The following is an 18,337-nucleotide window of genomic DNA, read 5'->3' on the forward strand; positions in this document are numbered from 1 at the left end:
CTGCAGGGTGGGGACCTGAGGTGGGGACACAGGCAGCTAGTAGGATCCTGGCGTCGCTGGTAGTGGCAGAAGGGAAATCTACTCAACACCCCAGTACATAGCTGTTAATGAAACCCTCAGCTCCCTCAGATAAGAGAGGTAGATGGTCTCTGTTTGTAGGAAGCCATCACCTTGGGGAAAGTGATGAGTGACAGTGCACAGAAGCTGCAATCCCCAGGATTATGGGTCTAGGTTTGGGCTGAGATGCTTTCTGGAGTTCTGCAGAGTGACTCTCCTGAGCAAAGTGGGAGAGGATGAGGGATGGTGTGCCAAGTGGAGGAGATACAAAGATCCTTAAGTGCAGGAGAGAGGAGGGGAAGGGGGAGGATGAGAGTTCTGCATAATTAGGGTTTATCTGGTGGGAGGTAATTAAACTGTGGGGATGGAGATGTGGGCATTTGCCACCTTAGGACATTTTGTGTCTGTGTGCCCAGCCAAGGGTGTCCTGTTAGTAATGGGACAAAGTCTACCGGACCTTTTGGATGGCTTGCTAATGCATTTAAGTACCTACGTACCACCTAAGGCCAGCCATGTTCTCCCTGAGTGATCCTCTCTCACCAACTGTTCCCAGCCTTCAGGAAGGTCCCTGGCCTTTCTGTCTCTAGGCTGTATCTTGGGATCCTCGGGAGGTAACATCCTTCCGAACCTTCACCAGTGCAACTTGCTCCTTCCATGGAGCCTTTCCTGCTTTCACTTCTTCTCCAAGGCTTGGGGTATCAAGCGCATCTCCAGCCAGCCAGCTTCCCGGCTGCATCTAGACAGGGGCAAGGGGCTTGCCTAATGCCTCTACATTTGGTTACCTAGGGGTCTGGTGATGGTATCAGAAGCAACCAAAGGTCCTCAGGTTCCACTCTGCTCACATGTTGCTTCTATTTTCTTTGGCTCCAACTGGGAATGGTAGTCATCTGCCAAAAGCCTCTCTACAATTTTCTCAGATGTCTTTGTTACTGACTGGCTGGCTCTTGTTGGCACAGTTATCTGATCGTCTACACTGATAAAGAAAAATGTGTATCAGTTTGAAAAATAAAAATGTGCTTCACATTATCTTCTAAACAAGCCAAGCAATATAAAACTACTTGCTAGAGTTATTATAATGTGTTTTATTTACAAAATAGTAATTCCCAAATCACATACAAATTTTGATATTTTTCTGTGGAAGTCTTTTATTTGACATGGGGGGTATCCCTGCCTCTCTCTTAGCCACTGTTTGATATTGAAAACTGTTTCAGTTAATCCCTTGCTAAAGTAAGGGTATGAAAAAAAAAAAGGACAATTTTCGAATGAGGATGGCAGGGTATGGTAATGCATACCTTTAATCCCAGCACTCGGGAGGCAGAGACAGGCAGATCTCTGTGAGTCAAGGCCAGCCTGGTCTACAAAGTGAATCCAGGACAGCCAGACTATTACATAGAGAGACCCTGTCTTGAAAAACAAAAACAAACGAATGAACGAACAAAAACAAAAAAACAAAAACAAAACCATCCGATCCACCATTCATCTGGCCTTGTCCACCTTCCCACGTCCCTCTTGCAAGGCGACATGTTATATGCTCAGACGTCCTCAAGTCTTCAAACCCTGGTCACTACCTCTGCCCAGACTGTAAAGGCCTCTTCCTTGTCCTACATGACTCCTAGGTGAACTCTGGTATCCCCACCCAGCCCATTGACCTTCCTGATGATTCTAGCTCACAATAATTCCTCTCTATTTAAAGAATCATGCTACGCCCCTCCCTGGGCATGCCCTGGCATATTTTCCTGTTTCATGTTGCTTTTTGTGCATGGTGTCTGGCATAGTTCAAATGTGATTGCTTCCTGATGCTAAAGTTTCTCCCCCTTTTCTCTTCCCTCTCCTTCCTTTCTTTCCTTGAGACTAGGGTTTTTAAAAACTTATTATTAGAGAGAGAGAGAGAGAGAGAGAGAGAGAGAGAGAGAAAGAGAGTGACAGTATATGTGTAGAGGTCAGGAGTTAGCTCTCTTCTTTCACCATTGTTTTGTGAATCAAACTTAGGTCACCAGGTAAGTACTTTTATCCACTCATGGCCCTAAAACGGGACCAAGCAACTCCCAGAAGGATCCAAAGAAAAAAGAAGCAACACATGACCAGAGTGGGCCCTGGGAACTTTTTGTTGCTCCTGACACAGCCGCCAGGAACCCACCAGGAAGACGTGTAGAGGCAACTGTAGGTAAACAGTCTACTACACCCCGCTTTCCGACTCACAATCTTCCTGCCTCATCCTCTCTGATGCTGGGATTACAGATGTGAGCCATCATACTCAGTGACGACATTTCCTTAAATCTTGGGTCATGTATTCTCTATGTATTGTGTACATATTCTATCCAGGGCTGGATCATCTCATTAACTGTTAACTGCCAGCTTAATACTAACGTGGTGCCAGCTCCCTTAAGTGGGTTGCATACACTCGTATTCACACTCTATTGCCTACACTAGGGGCACAGGTTTTGTTTTTTTTTTAAACGCCAATGTGTAAGTCTCAGTAGCTTTCTAGACAGTATCAAGAAAAGACCTTCCATGATGGTGGACATGTTTTATACCCATGCAGTCCACAATGGTGGTCACTAGGCTCCTGTGGCAGTGGAGCATCTGCAGTATGGCCAATACAGATAAGAAACTATATTTCAAATTTTTCTTAAATTAATTAAATGTCAGTATCCACAAGCGGTTTAGGGCAGCCCACTCTTCTCTTTCATGCCTCTCCTGAGCCCATTCTACCTAACCCTTGTCTGGAGCTCAGGTTGAACTTATCTATCTCTGTACCCATGCCCCTCTCAGGCATGAAGTTTGCCCTCTGGTCAGAATCTGAGAGGAGGAACAGTTGGTCTGCTAGCCCTCGCTCTGATGCCTTCTCCAGATTCCCCAGGAGGAAGAGTGGGGCTGAGAGCTTCCTGATAACTTAGGGACATGAGGATGAGGCAAGTGCTCTTGCCTGGTCACATGAATGGCATCTTCTCTGCCAGTGGACCCTTCCATCTGCTCTTGGCAGTACTACTGTGGGATGGGAGGAAGGTGGGATTCTGATATGTAAGCAGCTCTTAGGAACAAGACCCAGAAGGAAGTGCTGCCTTGTTTTCTCTGGACAACTGGTTTAACATGAAACCCACTGTGCCATAAAATGAAACAAGCACACACGACAATGACATCCTTTGTATGTTTAATATGGTACATCAAGAATTGTCCAAACCAGAGCTGATGTCCTTGGCTCTGCACATACCCCTTCCTAGTGGTCCAAAGGACATCCTCTAATATAATACTCAAGATGACTCTTCACTTCTCTGACAGTAACTTCTTGAAGTGCATGTATAATAAATAAATAGAAATACACCTTTGTTCATGATGACATCTACATACAAGAAACATTTACATACAAAACAGACTGTACATCCAATTCCCGAGAAAGGACCAGCTATTTAGCCAACAGGAAGAAGATGAGCCTTTTCATCAAAGGCCCCTGACTCAATGGCAATGTTGACAAACAGAAAGGACAAGAGCAGCCTTCTAAGCAAGAAAGACATTTGTGCTACCAAGAAAATGCCTGGACATTGACTCTTGGATGGTTTAGGAAAGAATATTTTCTATACAGAACCCTGTACCGTTTGACATATGTACAACCTGCAGAACTTTCCAATAGGTATTTACTGAAATGAACTGAGCCAAAGACATTCAACATTCATGGCCACCTGAAAGTGACTGCATCTTCAGTGGTTCACAGTGTGAGACCCTCGCATTGAAAATTCAGTGAAACTTAGACAAGAAAAACATGAGGTCACTTTTATCCCCTTCCCTTCTCTGCTCATCTCCCCATAAGGGGGTCTTTCCTCTGACATTGTCCACTGAAGCAGCCATGTCTGTGGGAAGCAGTGTCCCACAGCTACCTCCCAGCAGCTGGATGACCCATTCAGTGGGATAGACCCCAGGGAGTTGGCTCAGCCTGGAGAGTTGACTCTGGAAATAAGGCCCCTTGACATCACTGGACAGAGGGGACCAAGCAAGTCTTCTTTAAAACAAAGTTTGTGTTTGTAGAGGAAAGGACCCATCCCATTATTGAAGCCCAGGAAAACCCTGATGTCTCAGAAGAATATCAAACATGGATAGTTTCCACTCATCTGGGCATCTAAGCTGTTTGCTCTGACTAGCTAAGAGATCCTGGGCTGGAGCCAACCACTCTCAGATCCCAATGAGGAGCCAACTGGCCCACCAGAAGCACATTGGAATATCTTGATGCTATCCATTGGGCATACCAGCACCACTGGGGAATAAGGTAGCACCAAGAGGATGCCACAGTCATGAGTAGCCCATGCCCAAGTGTGGCAGGTAGTGTAAAGAAAGTGAAGGTGGCAGAGCTGCTGCCTAGGGGAGGGTGGGCAGTGTGTACTGAAGAGCAAGAGGGAAAAGCCCTTTACAAAAGATCATTATATTCTGGCCCTCTTCTCCCCTTTAAGGGGATATAGCCCCTTCCAGAAGCTACTTCTGGAGCACTGGGCACCCCAGACAAGCTGCTGAGGCAGTGTGATGTGGCAGTGGGTGCTGAGTTTGGGGCTCACAGACCTGGCTGTGTGGTTCTTTCTCATCTCAAGTATCATTCTCCTCAGATGTAGGTACAATGGGCTGGACTAGGTGGTCCTCTCAAGAGCCCCCAAGATCCTCTCCATCTCTGATGCCTCAGGTTCACTGTGGTGTGAGTGTGCTCAGATTCCCTGGAGTCTTCTATTCAGCTCCTCGCTGAAGTACACCGTAGACCTATTGTAGAGCCTCGGGTCTGTGAACTGTACTACACCCTCTCTCAGAGTCAGAGTGGGCTGGCCTGGAGACCAACCTGAGCAAGGCTCTGTGCACCGTAGCTCAGCCCATTTCTCTCCGCAGACCCTGCTGCTCTATCACAAGTGGGTCAGCCGTGGGGGACTCAGATGCTGCAGGTGGTGGCAGGAAAGCCTTCGACTCGGGGCCATGCCAGAGGCTACCTCATCTCTCCCCACCATCTCTGTCCTTTGCTCCTGCCAGCATCATGACCTGCCAGAAGAAGCCTTCCCCATGCTCCTGGGCAGTAAGAACTTCCCCTGCTCTGACACTATCAACTGTGTCACTTCTTTCTGGGCTCTCAAACTGCTATCAGAGTGTACTGAGACCTGGCTGCCTGTCACCTGCTGACCCTAGACTCCCAGGTGTGAGCTCTCATGTCTCCATCTTCTGTATCCAGGATACTTTTAGTGGAGATGTCAGCTGCAATGATTACTTCTACTGATGGGCTCCAAGCACAGAGCAAAACACTGTAGAGTTCTGCAATCTCAGGAAGGACCCTTAGGAGCCACCTAGTCCCCGTCCCAATGTGCCAGCTGAAGTCTCTTGAAAAGGGATCCCCTCTAGACACAGGACTCCATCTCCTCCCCAGTGCAGTCTGCCACCCTGGCCAGCTCTGTCTGCATGCCTGCTCCTAATCCCAGGAAGCCCTACTCTTGCTTACCCGAATAAAGATGTATCTCCCATCATCTGCCACTTAATACATTTGCAAGTGACTGTGGAAATATGTGTGTGGTCCGTTATCCAGACCACCCCCTAGCTGGGCTCAGATTCCTGCCCAAGTGGCCCTTTGCTGCCAACACAACCCAGGTCTCTTTGTATGGTCCCCATGCCTACTGATGAGGCATAGTCAGGAGAGAAGCACCCAAGAGGAGGTTGTAGCATCAGCCAACACTGCCCAGGGGCTGCAGGTAGACTTGAGTAGGGGCAGGTGGCAGCACCAAGGTCTCTTATATCTGTCCCTTAGTCCAGCAGAGCTGAAAACCAGGGGACCCAGCCATCCTGCCCCCCGGCTGCTGTAGGAGTCCAGCCTGGGGTGATACCAAGTGGCAACTGTCCTTACAGCTTCTTCTTCCTCACCACAGGGATGGGCACCACTTGGAAGATCTTGGCCTTGTGTTCTTCAGTCTCCAGAGTCACCCAGGTGGGTCGGAAGCTGCCTTTGAAGCCGACAAATGCCATTTTTTCTGTAAAGTGAGGAATCAGATGGTTGCAAAATGAAGACGCTAGTATAGAAGCACTGGATGCCATGCTTTAACACTCCCCTTCAGCATCCTCTGCCCCCATGGGCAATCCCTTCCCAGTTACATTAGGCTCTGTCACTCTCGGGTAAGCTCTCAGCCTAGCAGGTGCTAGGACTGGGTGTCTTTTTGTATCACTCTTGGGCATGATGGCCACCCCGGAAGGGTAGAGGCTCTGTACATTACAGGCGAGCCACACACAGTAGAGGACAAGGGAGCCAGGGAGGGAAGGCTGCTAGTAGGATTCCTGCATGCCTTCTAGCTGACCTATGATCAGCAGAAAGTCTCTGTGGCCTATGATCCCACCTGTGAAATGGTGGCGTTTGTCATCCTCAGCTCGGGTACTTTGTGGCTCTAAGTGGATGACACATGGTGTGAGACTGAGTACAACTCCAGACCTTAGGCACTGCACTTGAGTGACTTGAAGGTCCAGTCTACACTCAGAAGTGGCCCAGGCTGGAGGGCAGTGAACACCTCCAGACAAGTCCCACTTGACATTGGTCATTGTATGTCTGGGGCTTTGGCAACAGCATCTTAATTTAACAAACGGAAGCCCCCAAATAGCCCTGGGGTTGCCAGGAAAGGACCTTGGTTCCCTTTCTTTACTGGCTGCTGTGACAGGCTTGTACATCTCTGGGTTTTTCTCTGGCTGCCTGGGATAAAGATCTTCATGATAGACTTCTGGTTTTGATGTTCGTCATAATCAGGACACAAATATTGAGGACTGACTCAGGAAGGCAAGGGTCCATATCCCAGCTGAAGCAAGCACCTCCCTATGTAACTGCTGTTTCGTCCTCTTCTGTGGTGGGAACCATACCTGGCACCCAAGTTATTTGTGAATAAATGAGATGACTATTGAAAGCTCAGCAAGGTGCAAGGCTGGCATCAAGTGGTAGCTATCCTGGTCATCATCATTCACACATCTGCTCCTTCTCATTTATGCCTCCCTGGGGCCACAATCTGAACAGCTTGTGACAAATGAGCAGCACATATCTGACTAGTTTTATCCAGCATATTCAGGAAGTCTGGGTTGGGTTTCATCACAGAAGAGCTGTGTGACCTTAAAAAAGCATGGAAGTCTCTGGGATTTAGTTCTCTCTCCTTTTCCTGTCTTAGAAGACAAATAAGAATTTTTCAAACTGTGAGAGATGCTAGAAAAGCATGCATCAGCTGGACTTGTGAGAAGGATGCAGACCGTTGGTCAGGATGAATGGTCAACAAAGGCAGCTTCTGATGATACTTTCATTGCATTAAAGGGCCTTTTGTGGAGTAGAGGGGTGAATAACTCTAGCAGTATTCTTCCCATGTCTGGTCACAAGGGAAAATGAATGTGTTGTGGTATAGAGATGGTCTGCAGGTGGCACCAGGCCAGGAGGCCACTGACTATGCTGAGGATTCTGGGGCTGTAACCAAGCCTAGTGGGAAACAATGTCCTGGACATAGCAAAAAAATGGTATCTTTGCACCATCTTCCCTGGTCTGAGGTCAGCTTAAGCCCCATTCTGACTTACCTTTCAACTTGAGACCTTTTTCTGCCCCAAGCTTTTCCAGCACTCTGGTCCATGGGCCTCTGGTGATGTATCTGCCCTTTGATACCATGAGAACGATGGAACTGAGGAAGAAGAGCCTGGTCAGATGACAGAAGTGAAAGGAAACTGCGGCGAGGGGCATGTGGCAGGGATGTTGGCCTCAGACAGAAGCTGTGGTGGCACTGCCAGAGCCTGGCTAGGGATTTGAGAGAGGATGTCCTTCCCTCTATATTAACCAACATACTCTTTCCTTTCAGCAACAAGAACCCCCAGCATCTGATCACATCTGTTGTCCTTGGCCTTCTCAAGCCTAGACAGGGTTCCCTGCTTTAAATGTCTGCCAGCCAGCTGGACAGAATATTTGTGAGAAGCATATATCCCAGCACCTGTGCTGGGGCTCACTGTGTGACTTCATAGGCACTCTCTGTCTGTCTGTCTGTCTGTCTCTCACACACAGAGACATATACACACACAGGAAATAGCTGTATTTAAGACATTGCGTTTCATACCTGAGATACACTGCTTATAAAGTTCAATGCTATTTCATTTCTTTGTGAATTTCTGTTTCCTTCCTTCTTTCCCCCACCTCTCCCCTTCCCCCGTTCATTCTTTCTGATTTTTTAAATTTTGTTTTGAGACAGAGTCTCACTATGTAGCCCTGGCTGGTCAAGGATTTACTATGTAGACCAGGCTGGCCTCAAAACTCATTGAGATCCATCTGCCTCTGCCTCCTCAGTGCTAGGATTATAGGCATATAGTATCATGCCCAGATAATATGTACTTCTTACTTCAAATAATTTCAGCACTGCTTAGACTAGAAGCCATTAGAAATGTGGTTACAGAGAAAGACAAGATACCTAGAAGGGAGAAAAAACCAGAATGAGAATGAGGACTTGAGGGAAGAAGAGAGAGCAGCTTTGAAACTACAAAGCCACCATGAAAGCCTTCCAGCACAGAGCCCTAGAGACGTGCTGCAGTGGCTCAACTTGGGAGCTCAACCTTGTTGACTTTGCTGTCAACTCATAGCAGGCCTTCTGACCTGTTTCATCCCCATAAGACCTCAGCTGACGTCCTAAGAACAGTGACCATGCCCTATGTTAGGTTCCCAGTGAAATCTGAATTGTATTTCTCTCTTTTTCATTCCCCGTCTTTCCTTTTGTGTGAATCTCTGTGTGTTGTGTGCGTGTAGAAGCCAGAGGAGGAGGCCAGCCATCCTGCTCTACCAATCTCCATCTTACTCCCTTGAGACAGGGTTTCTCACTGAACAGTCTGCTAGGCTGGCAGCCTGCAAACCTGAGCAGTCGTCCTCTCTTTGTCTCCCACAGGTTACTGGCACAGGTGTGGCCATGACTGGGTTTTTACACCGGTGCTGGGAATCTGAGCTCTGGTCCTCATGCTTTTGCAGCAAACATGGAGCCATATATGTGTTTTAATGGTTTCTGTGGGTGGCACTGGGCTCTGTGCCACCCATACTCCTCTCTCTCAGCTGCAGAAAGAGTGTCCTCCAGTTTGATAGCATTCTGGAAAGGACACTGTGTAGTCATTGCATTTCCACAGTGGCCTCTGTTGTGTGTCACCACCCTCTCTCATCAGGCAAGACCTGCCTGGTTTTGTCAATGGGAGACTGAACAAACAGTTACATGTTATCTGTGAGGGCTTCCCAGGAGGGCAAGGGGCAGGAACCAGAAGGACCCAGTTTGCAAAAGTCGAGCTAGAGCGTCTGTTCTTCCTGCTTTGGGCTGTGTTTAGTCCCCAGTGCTAAGAAAACAGCCTCCAGTAGTGGCAGACTCATGCTGGGCCAGACATGGGGTGTGAGTGCTTCCCTCAGAACAGAAACAGGGCAGAAGCTCCACGGGGCTTCCCACTCCCATCTCAGTGGAATTCTGTAACCACAGACCACAGTCCAGACATGGAAAAACCGTATAGGATTCTGGAAATTGCTATTACCCCCAATTTTGTCCCACTGGGAGCAGAAGGAAAGATGTCAACAGGCAAAGGGCTAGTGCAGAATAAGAGCCAATGGGAAGGCATCTGGGAGGCTGTCTTGGGTCCTTTAAGAAGGCTAAAAAGAGGAGGCCCAAGGGATTGGCAAGGTGAGGCTCATCAACGAGTAAGGATTCATTGCTAACACATCCTTGGGGTGGATCCAGACTCTGCTCCCAAGAGGAAATTTCCCCATTGTTCAGACTCAGAATAAACACTGAAGGCCCATGGCTGAACTAGTGAACTCTCAGGAAGGTCAGACACTCAGGGTGGCAGCTGAGTCAGCCAACAGAAGCAGGGCAGGGAGATAGGCTTGCTTATCATGCAGCCTCCTGGTATGATTCACATCATGCCATCTCCCTGCCTGGTACAGCATCCTCTTAGCCCCTGTCCCTGCTGACATAGTCTCCCACAGGTAGAAGTCAGAGGGGCCTTCCAGAAGCTTCAGTGTCTGTGTACCCTAGGGCCAGTGGTAGTCCTGGGGATGGGGGGGGGAGGGGGGGATAGGCCCAGGCTGAGTCTGAGCCATAGAACAAAGCACTTCTCCAGCCCCATTCAATTGTTGCTCTCCAGGAGGCAGGGAGGGGGTTGGTGGTGCCCTTTCCTGGCTGTGTATCCACTGCCAGCCTAATACTGATTCAGGCCATCTACACTTCTCCTAGGGATCTGCAAAGGCTGCAAGGAGCCCCACACCCCTCTCCAAACAGAACTCCAGGGACTATTTCTCACTCCCACCTTTTGCACTCTGGTTCATTTCAAGAAAAGGCTTATGGCCGAAAAAGGCCTGAAACCTACTGATCTTTAGATGATAAATGTACTTTCCCAACTTGGAGAGTCACATTCTTCTGTAGGAATCTGCACATGAAAACTAGAGTGTAGAGCCGAGGTGCTCACTCAGTCGTTAAGGGGTGCTTGTCTTGCAAACTCAAGGACCCAACTTTGACTCCCAGAACACATATGAAATAAAGTCCGGTGTGGTGGCATGCATCTGGGCTTGTAATCTCAGTGATGGGAAAGTGAAGACAAGCATGAGATCCCCAGAGCTAGCTAGCCAGCCAGCCTTGCCTATTTGGAGCATTTCAGGCCAGTGAGAGACCTCTTCCCAAAAAAAAGCAAAAATAAAACATGCGTGAAGAATGATACACAAGGTTGTTTTCTGGCTTCCACACATGTGTGCATATCCCTGTAGACATGTACCCCCTCACTTCCACATACATACATGCAAATATAATGAGAAAGGAACACTGAATGTGGGAAGAATAGATATAACTGTGACCAAGCAAAACCTGTTCTCCAGAATCGCACATGGAGTCCAGTTCCCACAGGACCATGAGGGTACATCCGGAAGGGCGCTTGTCTCACTCATTAACTATTTGCTAAGCACCTAGTGTGACAGGAGCCACATGAATCACACAGGATTTCCACTAGCTTGTGGCTCTAGAGATTTCCACACCCACACTGCAGTTCAGGGACTCAGCATGCATAAGCAAGTCTATTGTAGAGTCAACATCAGGATGATTTCCTGATGTCATCAGCCAAGGCCTCCATGTTCTGTTTCAAGCAGTGCTCCAGTGGAGAATGGAGGATGGATGGGAAAATACATCAGTGAGGAAGAAACAGATGTGTTAGACTTCAAAGGAGGTGAGGAGAGGCTACAGAGATCCCAATGTTTAAGAAGCTCAAATTAACTTCCAAAATGGGGGCGGGGGGAGAAAAGAGCCTGTCGGGGCTCTATGGTCATGGTGTTGGTTGACCAACAAGGATAGAGCAGGGCCAGAGATGATACCATGGAGGGACCATGAGGGAGGGCAATGGAGTATGTTGGATTGTTTTAGAATATAAGGGTAAAAGAAAGATGCTCAGCATTAAGTACAGATTCTGGGTCTGAACATCTAGATGGATGTTGATTTAGAGAAAACAGAAGAAGTGGCTGATCTGGAGGTTTACAACTTAAAAGGAAGAGACAAAGAGGATAAGACTTCAGTTCCATTTGAGACATCTAGGTGGCAACCTCTAAGCAGCCACTGGATAGGAATGTTTGGGGTTTAGGAAAAGAATCCAGACTGGACAGCTTCAGAAGCCACCAGCATTTGGATCCTATTGGGGGTGTGGGTGGGATGAGATCACTGGGAGAGAGTGCTGGTGATGGGGGCAGAGGGGCAGGCAGCCTTCCAAGGGGTGAGGCAGCCGTCCCCTCTGCCTCAGCTTGACCTACATCCACAACAGCCTTGTCTCCAGTGGGCACAGCAACAGCATGAAGGTCTCCCCACCCAGCAGGCACAGAGCATCCTGACTAGCAAATATCATGAGGGGTTGGGCACGAGGGACAGGGCCCTCGCCAGGGATCTGTCATGTCTCTGGACAGTTCAGAAACTGAGCTACACACTCACTTGTCAGGGACAGCTGCCACATAGTTGAAGAGCTGCCAGGGTATGCCCTGCAGAGTGGCAGTTCTGAAGCTCCCGTGGCTCACCACATGACCTCGGTTCCCATCAATCACCACCACCTGGACGCCATCTTCTGAGCAAGGGTACTTCCTGCCATCCACCTGCAGGGCCAAAGCAACACAGATATGAGGGAACCTGGGGCAGCTGAGGTGCCAAGGTTCTCCTTCCTGTATGGTTCCTATGTAGACACTAAAGGCAGAGTTTGGATACACAGTGGCTCAGTTTATGAGACCCCTTCACACCCCTTGTTTGTGCTCCCTGTAGACTTGAATAGTGACCTCCCAAAAGATATGCCCCCTATGAAACTGTGCATTTGATTTTGTCTAGAAAGAGTGCTCCCCAAAATGTCTTAATGGCATGCAGTGGTGACTTAATATTAAGGATCTCAGGGCAGGAACATCCAGAATGTTTGGGGCAGGCACCAAATCCAACGATGGAACCCCTTAGGAGGAAAGGTAAGAGATAAGAGAGGCACAAATCAGGGATGGCCTCGTGAAGACATGACAGAAATGCCAGTGTCGTAAATCTAATCCAAAGGGCGTGTACGGCCGCCAGAGGTTAGGGGAAGCTTTCTGGCTTCCGAAACGGAAAGAGAATAACCTTTTGTTCTCACCCGTCCAGCTTGTGGCGATTTATCCCAATACCACCTGTCACCGTGTAATCTGACATTCCCCCACAGGCTCATGGTTTGAATGCTTGTTCCCTACATAGCAGTGGTGTTTCAGGAGTGTGTGGAACCATTAGGAGGTAGAATCTAGCTGGAGGAAGTAGGTTGCCATGAATCAGTCTTTGAAAGTTATTCCTGCCCCCTAGTTCCTGCCTCTTTCTTGGCTTCCTGGTCTTCCATGGGGTCCATAGCCTCTGCATACACGTGAATGGTGGTTTGAGTGTCAATGTCCCCCATAGGTCCATATATTTGAATGATTGGGTCCCCAGTTGGTGGAGCTGACTGGGAAGGATTAGGAAGTATGGCCTTGTTAGAGGAGGTGTTTCACTAGGAACAGGTTTTGAGATTTCAAAAGACTCCCGCCATTCCCAATGTTATTTCTCTGCCTCCTACTTATAGACCAAAATGGAAGCATTCAGCTGTTCTTACCACCATACCTTTTTCTCTGCCGTTGCAGACTCTAGCCATCTGAAATTATAAGCCCCAAGTTAAACACTTTCATTTATAAGTTGCCTTGGTCATGGTGTTTTTTTCACAGCAATTGAAAAGTAACTATGACAGCAGGCCTCTGTGAACTGGGCTATCCTGTCATACCTTCCTTACTATGATGGACCAAAGCTCCCTGAAACCATGAGTCAAAATAAATCTTTTCTCCCATGAGTCACCAGGTACTATGGTCACAATGAGACAAGACTAGCTAATACACCACTCTACCCTGGTGAGCAGCCTTGGACCTGCAGAATCTTTGCTTACTTCAATATAAGCGAAGTCATTCCGAAGGTGGAAAAAGTGCTGCCTGAAACTTTCCATCTTCACTTCCAGGAACCGGTCTTTTGTCTTCTGAAAAACAAACACAGGACGGTTGTGAGGCTGTGAAGTCTGGGTGTTCTTTCTCCTTATGTGCCCTGTGCCTTGACCCAGAACTGAGTCCTGGAGCTGAACAGGTATCCAGAGAGTAGTTCAACTGGGTCTGAGCCTCCTGGAGGCAAAGGGCCCAGCCTGCCATGGCCACTTACCAGTTGGGCCCCAAAGAGCTTCTTGGGCATTGGCACATCCACCAAGGCCCTCTCCGTGAACCTGGGGTAAGCGGTGGCTGTGCAGTCACTGATGCCTGCATTTCTTGGGATCAGAGCTTTAATCTTGATTCTCTCACAGCCCTTCATGGAGCAGAAAGCAAACCTCTCCCTTTCATTCTGGGCTTTCAGCTTCAAGAAGAGCAATCTGCACACAGAAGGAAGCTGGGTGTTTGTAGGAGGCACTTGCTTCTCACCCAAACCAGACATGGTGCCACCCACCTATCATCCCAGCACTTGGGAAGCACAGGTGGGAAGGTCACTCCAAGTTCAAGGCCAAATTGGTCTACTTATTTTGTTCAAGGCCAAGCAGGACTGCCTAGCAAGACCTTATCTCAAGCAAACAAATAAAGAAACAAATAGAAAACCTCCTGGTCACTGAGGTTACATCCTGAGGGCCTTAAATCATGGAACTGTGTCTGTCAGAGAGTCATATTCAGTTGGAGGAATAATATATATTAATATATAAGAAAGTTCTGGCAAATATTTTCCGAGGATCAACTACATATACAATTGTAGATTGACACATCATCTCCTTTAATCATCAACCTTGCCCACTGTGTACTATTATCACACTGATTTGGCAGATGTGACTACCCAGATGAGAGTTACAGAGCTGGGAGTTTTCCCATCCTATCGTGGACCCTGACTGTACTTTTGTTCAAGCCATAACTTATTCCAATAATAACTATTAGGGAGGAAGCTGGCCCATGTTCCAGGGAGTCAGATTATGTGGCTGCCCCAATACTGACTTGGCATTTGTTAATGCTGTTCTTTCATCTCAGAGAAATGCTCTCAAGCCGAGTCCTGTCTGTAATACCTAAAAATAAGGTCCTGATCATCTCCACGCTTTTCTTTAGGGGAGCCAACTTTTAGTGATCGAACTTGGCTTTGGATCAGGGTGCCAAAGTCAATGCTACCCAACTTCTGACCAGAGTAGGGGCTCACACTGGATTCTCAATAGACAATCTGTTGGCTACAGGGAGGCAAGAAGATGCACTCTCTTGTGAACTAGAATGAAGAAAGTGCTGGGTCTTGTTGGTCGGTACTTGAGTTGTAAGGGCAAATGAGTAGTGGCTGCTGTGACTATTTTGTGCCATGACCCTCCTGAGGAATGAAGGAGAGAAGGCAGCTTGAGAGAAGACCCTGATAGAAGAGGCTTGGCATACACACACACTCATGTGTGTGAGAGGATAAAGGAATGAGCCTTCTCTTGGACTTGAGATGTTTCTAGATGCTCCAAAGCAAGAGCCTTTGTTCTTCTGGGTGTTGTAGTGTACAACTTTAATCTCAGCACTTAGAAGGCAAAGGCTGGTGGATCTCTGTGAGTGTGAGGCCAGCCCTGTCTACACTGTAAGTTCTAGGCCAGGCAGGGTTATATATTTAGACCCTGTCTCAAAAACACAAAAACCAAATAATACCTCTGTTCCTGGCATCAAGTGATCTCTGACTAACATGGAAACTGCCAGATGCAAGAGTCTCTAGCTCAAGGCCAAATACAGACCTGGTGCCATCTGTATGCTCTGTGTGGTGAGAAGGCTGCAGAGGCTGGACATAGCCATGTCACACTGGGGCTCCTTTCCCCACAAGAATCAATGCCAAGGACCTAGAGGCAAAGTTGGCCTGGGTCCTTACCTCCTGTACTGGTCTTAACAGTGTTAAAAATTTCTTAACACTTTAAAGCAAGAGGGATCTGAGAGATCATCTATCCCACACTCTGACTGTACAGATCACAGCTCTGGCCTTGACCTACAACCTATGGGTGTCTCAGTAAGCTGAACTGAACATCAAGGCCCTGGATGGTGACGAAATGAGGGCCCTGATTTCAATGATCCACATGTTCATGGAGCAGTGCCACCAACGGCCTTACTCCTTCTATACCATACTTTATTATTTTGTGACACCTCCCCTGAGTGGCAACTGGTAAACCAGTTGTGCAAAGTACAGCTAAAGCCAAGCCAGGGCCCATTTCCCACCTTGGAACTCCCTTCTCTTAGCTAGCTATTTTCATTTTACCCCTAATTATGGCAAATTGATTATCCTTCTAAAAAAAGAGAGCAGCTATTTTGTTTTCTCCTCATAAACAAAGCAAAAAAACCATTAAATAACCTTTCACCTTATTCCCCACAAGGCTTTTGTGGCCAGCTTCATCACTCTGGGCACACTGGACTTCCTCGGTTGTTAGTCTGGAGTGTGTGTGTGTGTGTGTGTGTGTGTGTGTGTGTGTGTGTGTGTGCAGGTTCTAGGGGACTGAACTCAGGTTTGCACACCAAATGCTTGACTGACTGAACCCCTTCCCATCAATGGATTTATTTTAGGGGAAGAGACCAGAGAGTTTCCTAGTGTCTTTGTGGAGACACCTTGCTCCCATTGTCTGTTGACCAGGATCCGGTGAAGATTAGCAGAAGTGGGAGGGCTTGGGGTATAGATAGTCCTACGCTTAGATCCAGCTGGGATAGGTTTGTGTTATTCTTTCAAAAAAGAGAATAGCTGTTTTGTTTTCTGAGCAAGTCACTTCTGTTTTCCCAGTGTCTTCTTTTCCCATCTTCAAATTAGAATGTTGTTTGTTCCACTTGGGTTGGGGGGTGGAGGCATATCATGTTGGTTTATTTGCTTTTGCTTAACCTTAACTTCTTTTCTCAAACTTTCCCTATCATCGACTTGCAGATTTAATAGAGAATTTATGTCCCTCCCAAAGCTTGACTGCTTTAAGGGGTTGAGAATACGGTTAGTGCTTGGGTCAAAGTGTCTAGGAAAGCCTTCTGTACTCATTAGGATCAACTACACTGTAGTTCTTAGGGTTATGGGAAGACCTAGCATACATAATAAACTGAGCCCCATTTCTTCAGACCATAGGAGCCTCCTTACCCAGAATCCTCATCCCAGTAGTAGTGGTTCCTGCCAGGATAGCTCTGTTCCACCTTGTCCATCTGCAGGGTCCTTACAAAGGTCCCAGTCTTGGATGTTTGTTTCAGCAGGCGATTATGAACATCTGAAAGGATGGAGAAGGTGGTGCCTCTTGGGTAGCAGAGCCCCACTCGGATCCAGTCACCCCTGGAAAAGACAGTGGGGTTAGTTCTGGGCAAGGGCCCTTGAGCACACCACAGGAATAGTGGCCAAAGAATTCTGAAGTGGGAACATTTGAAAGAATAATAACTAAGATGCAAAGTGTTTGTTCAAGGCAAAAAGGATGGATGGTAACCACCAGTGGCTGAAGAGGACCATCATGAGGGGTCACCTTTGAGCCTTCAAGGGCTGATCTAGGGGTGCTCTGTGTGGGTTTTGGATGGAAAAATGGCATTCTTTCAACTGGGCTATGATTAAAGAGCACAAGCAACTGAGGGCTAGGGCCAGCCTCTTCCTGATAGGGGGCCTGCTTCACTCTGCCTTCTGCAATGCAGAGCTGTCTGTCTCAGCGATACAGACATGGGTATGTGATACACATAGGAAATGCTTGAATGTAAGTATATACAAATGACCTGATGTCTTTAATCTAACTGCTTTCCTCCTGCTGTGGTTTATATTGATGGACTTGACAGCTCCTTGAACCACCTGGGAAAGGGTACAATCCCCCAGTGTGCAGCTGTGAGGGATTATCTAGATTAGGTTAGCCTCTTGGCATGCCTGAGGGGTTTTCCTGATTAACTGAGGTGGGGAGACCCACCCTAAATGTGGGTGACACTATTCCATTGGCTGGGGTCCTGCACTGAATAAGAAGTGTTCATCTCCCTCTGCCTCCTGACTGGGGATGCAATGTGACCAGCTCCTCAAGCTCCTGCTGACACGATGTTCTCACCATGATAGACTTCCATGTCCTACGATGAGGCAGAATAAATCCTTCCTTCCTCAGGTTGCTTCTGTTAGGATAGCTTACCACAGAAGTAAAGGAATAATTGAGATGCCCTCCCCTCCAGGTGTGGTAGCACACGCCTTTAATCCCAGCTCTTGGGGAGGCAGAGGCCAAGTGAACAAAGGACTGCCAAGGCTACACAGAGAAACCCTGTCTTGGAAAACAAACAAACAAACAAACAAACAAACAAACAAGGAGTTAGAGAGATGGCTCAGAGGTTGAGAGCACTGGCTGTTCTTCCAAAGGTCCCGAGTTCAATTCCCAGCAACCACATGGTAGCTCATGTCCACAGATAATGAGCTCTGGTGCCTTCCTCTGGCCTACAGGCATACATGCAGGCAGAATACTGGATCACACACTCAGTCACTTACTCACTCAATCAATAGAAAAGAAAAAACCAAAACCAAACAAAAAGATGCTCTCACAGAGCTTGTTCCCTCTCCATCAGTAATGCTAGGAGCTGGGTGACAGTTATACTCATTACATCACTACACATTCTTTGTTCACTTGGCCTCCAAGAGATCGGCTCTTCTGCACAAGGTGGGCCCATTACACCGCCTCAGCCTGCACCCTCGGATTCTCGGCTCTGGATGATGAGAACCTGTCTGGGTACCTCCTGCAGGGCTTACAGGGACCACCAGCCTGAGGTCCTGTGAACCGCAAACCAACACTTTGCCATGAGGCATTCTCCCTGCCT

General features: G+C 47.8%; 1 protein-coding gene across 3 annotated transcripts in view; it reads right to left on the reverse strand.

Annotated features, from left to right (window-relative positions):
• Window positions 1–3,200: 3,200 nt before the first annotated feature.
• Cemip (cell migration inducing hyaluronidase 1) overlaps window positions 3,201–18,337 on the reverse strand; it is a 152,100-nt gene continuing 136,963 nt past the window's right edge. For all 3 annotated transcript variants that reach the window (XM_055623249.1, XM_055623248.1, XM_055623247.1), the window contains 6 exons: window positions 16,659–16,844; window positions 13,734–13,938; window positions 13,471–13,557; window positions 11,994–12,151; window positions 7,603–7,703; window positions 3,201–6,038 (listed from right to left, as the gene is read on the reverse strand). In XM_055623249.1, the coding sequence (XP_055479224.1) occupies window positions 5,911–6,038; window positions 7,603–7,703; window positions 11,994–12,151; window positions 13,471–13,557; window positions 13,734–13,938; window positions 16,659–16,844 (865 nt within the window). In that variant the 3' untranslated portion in view covers window positions 3,201–5,910. The remainder of the gene's footprint in view (window positions 6,039–7,602; window positions 7,704–11,993; window positions 12,152–13,470; window positions 13,558–13,733; window positions 13,939–16,658; window positions 16,845–18,337) is intronic.

This window comes from Psammomys obesus, unplaced genomic scaffold, assembly GCF_907164565.1.
Source record: "Psammomys obesus unplaced genomic scaffold, mPsaObe1.curated_primary_1811, whole genome shotgun sequence".
Classification (NCBI taxonomy): Eukaryota; Metazoa; Chordata; class Mammalia; order Rodentia; family Muridae; genus Psammomys; species Psammomys obesus.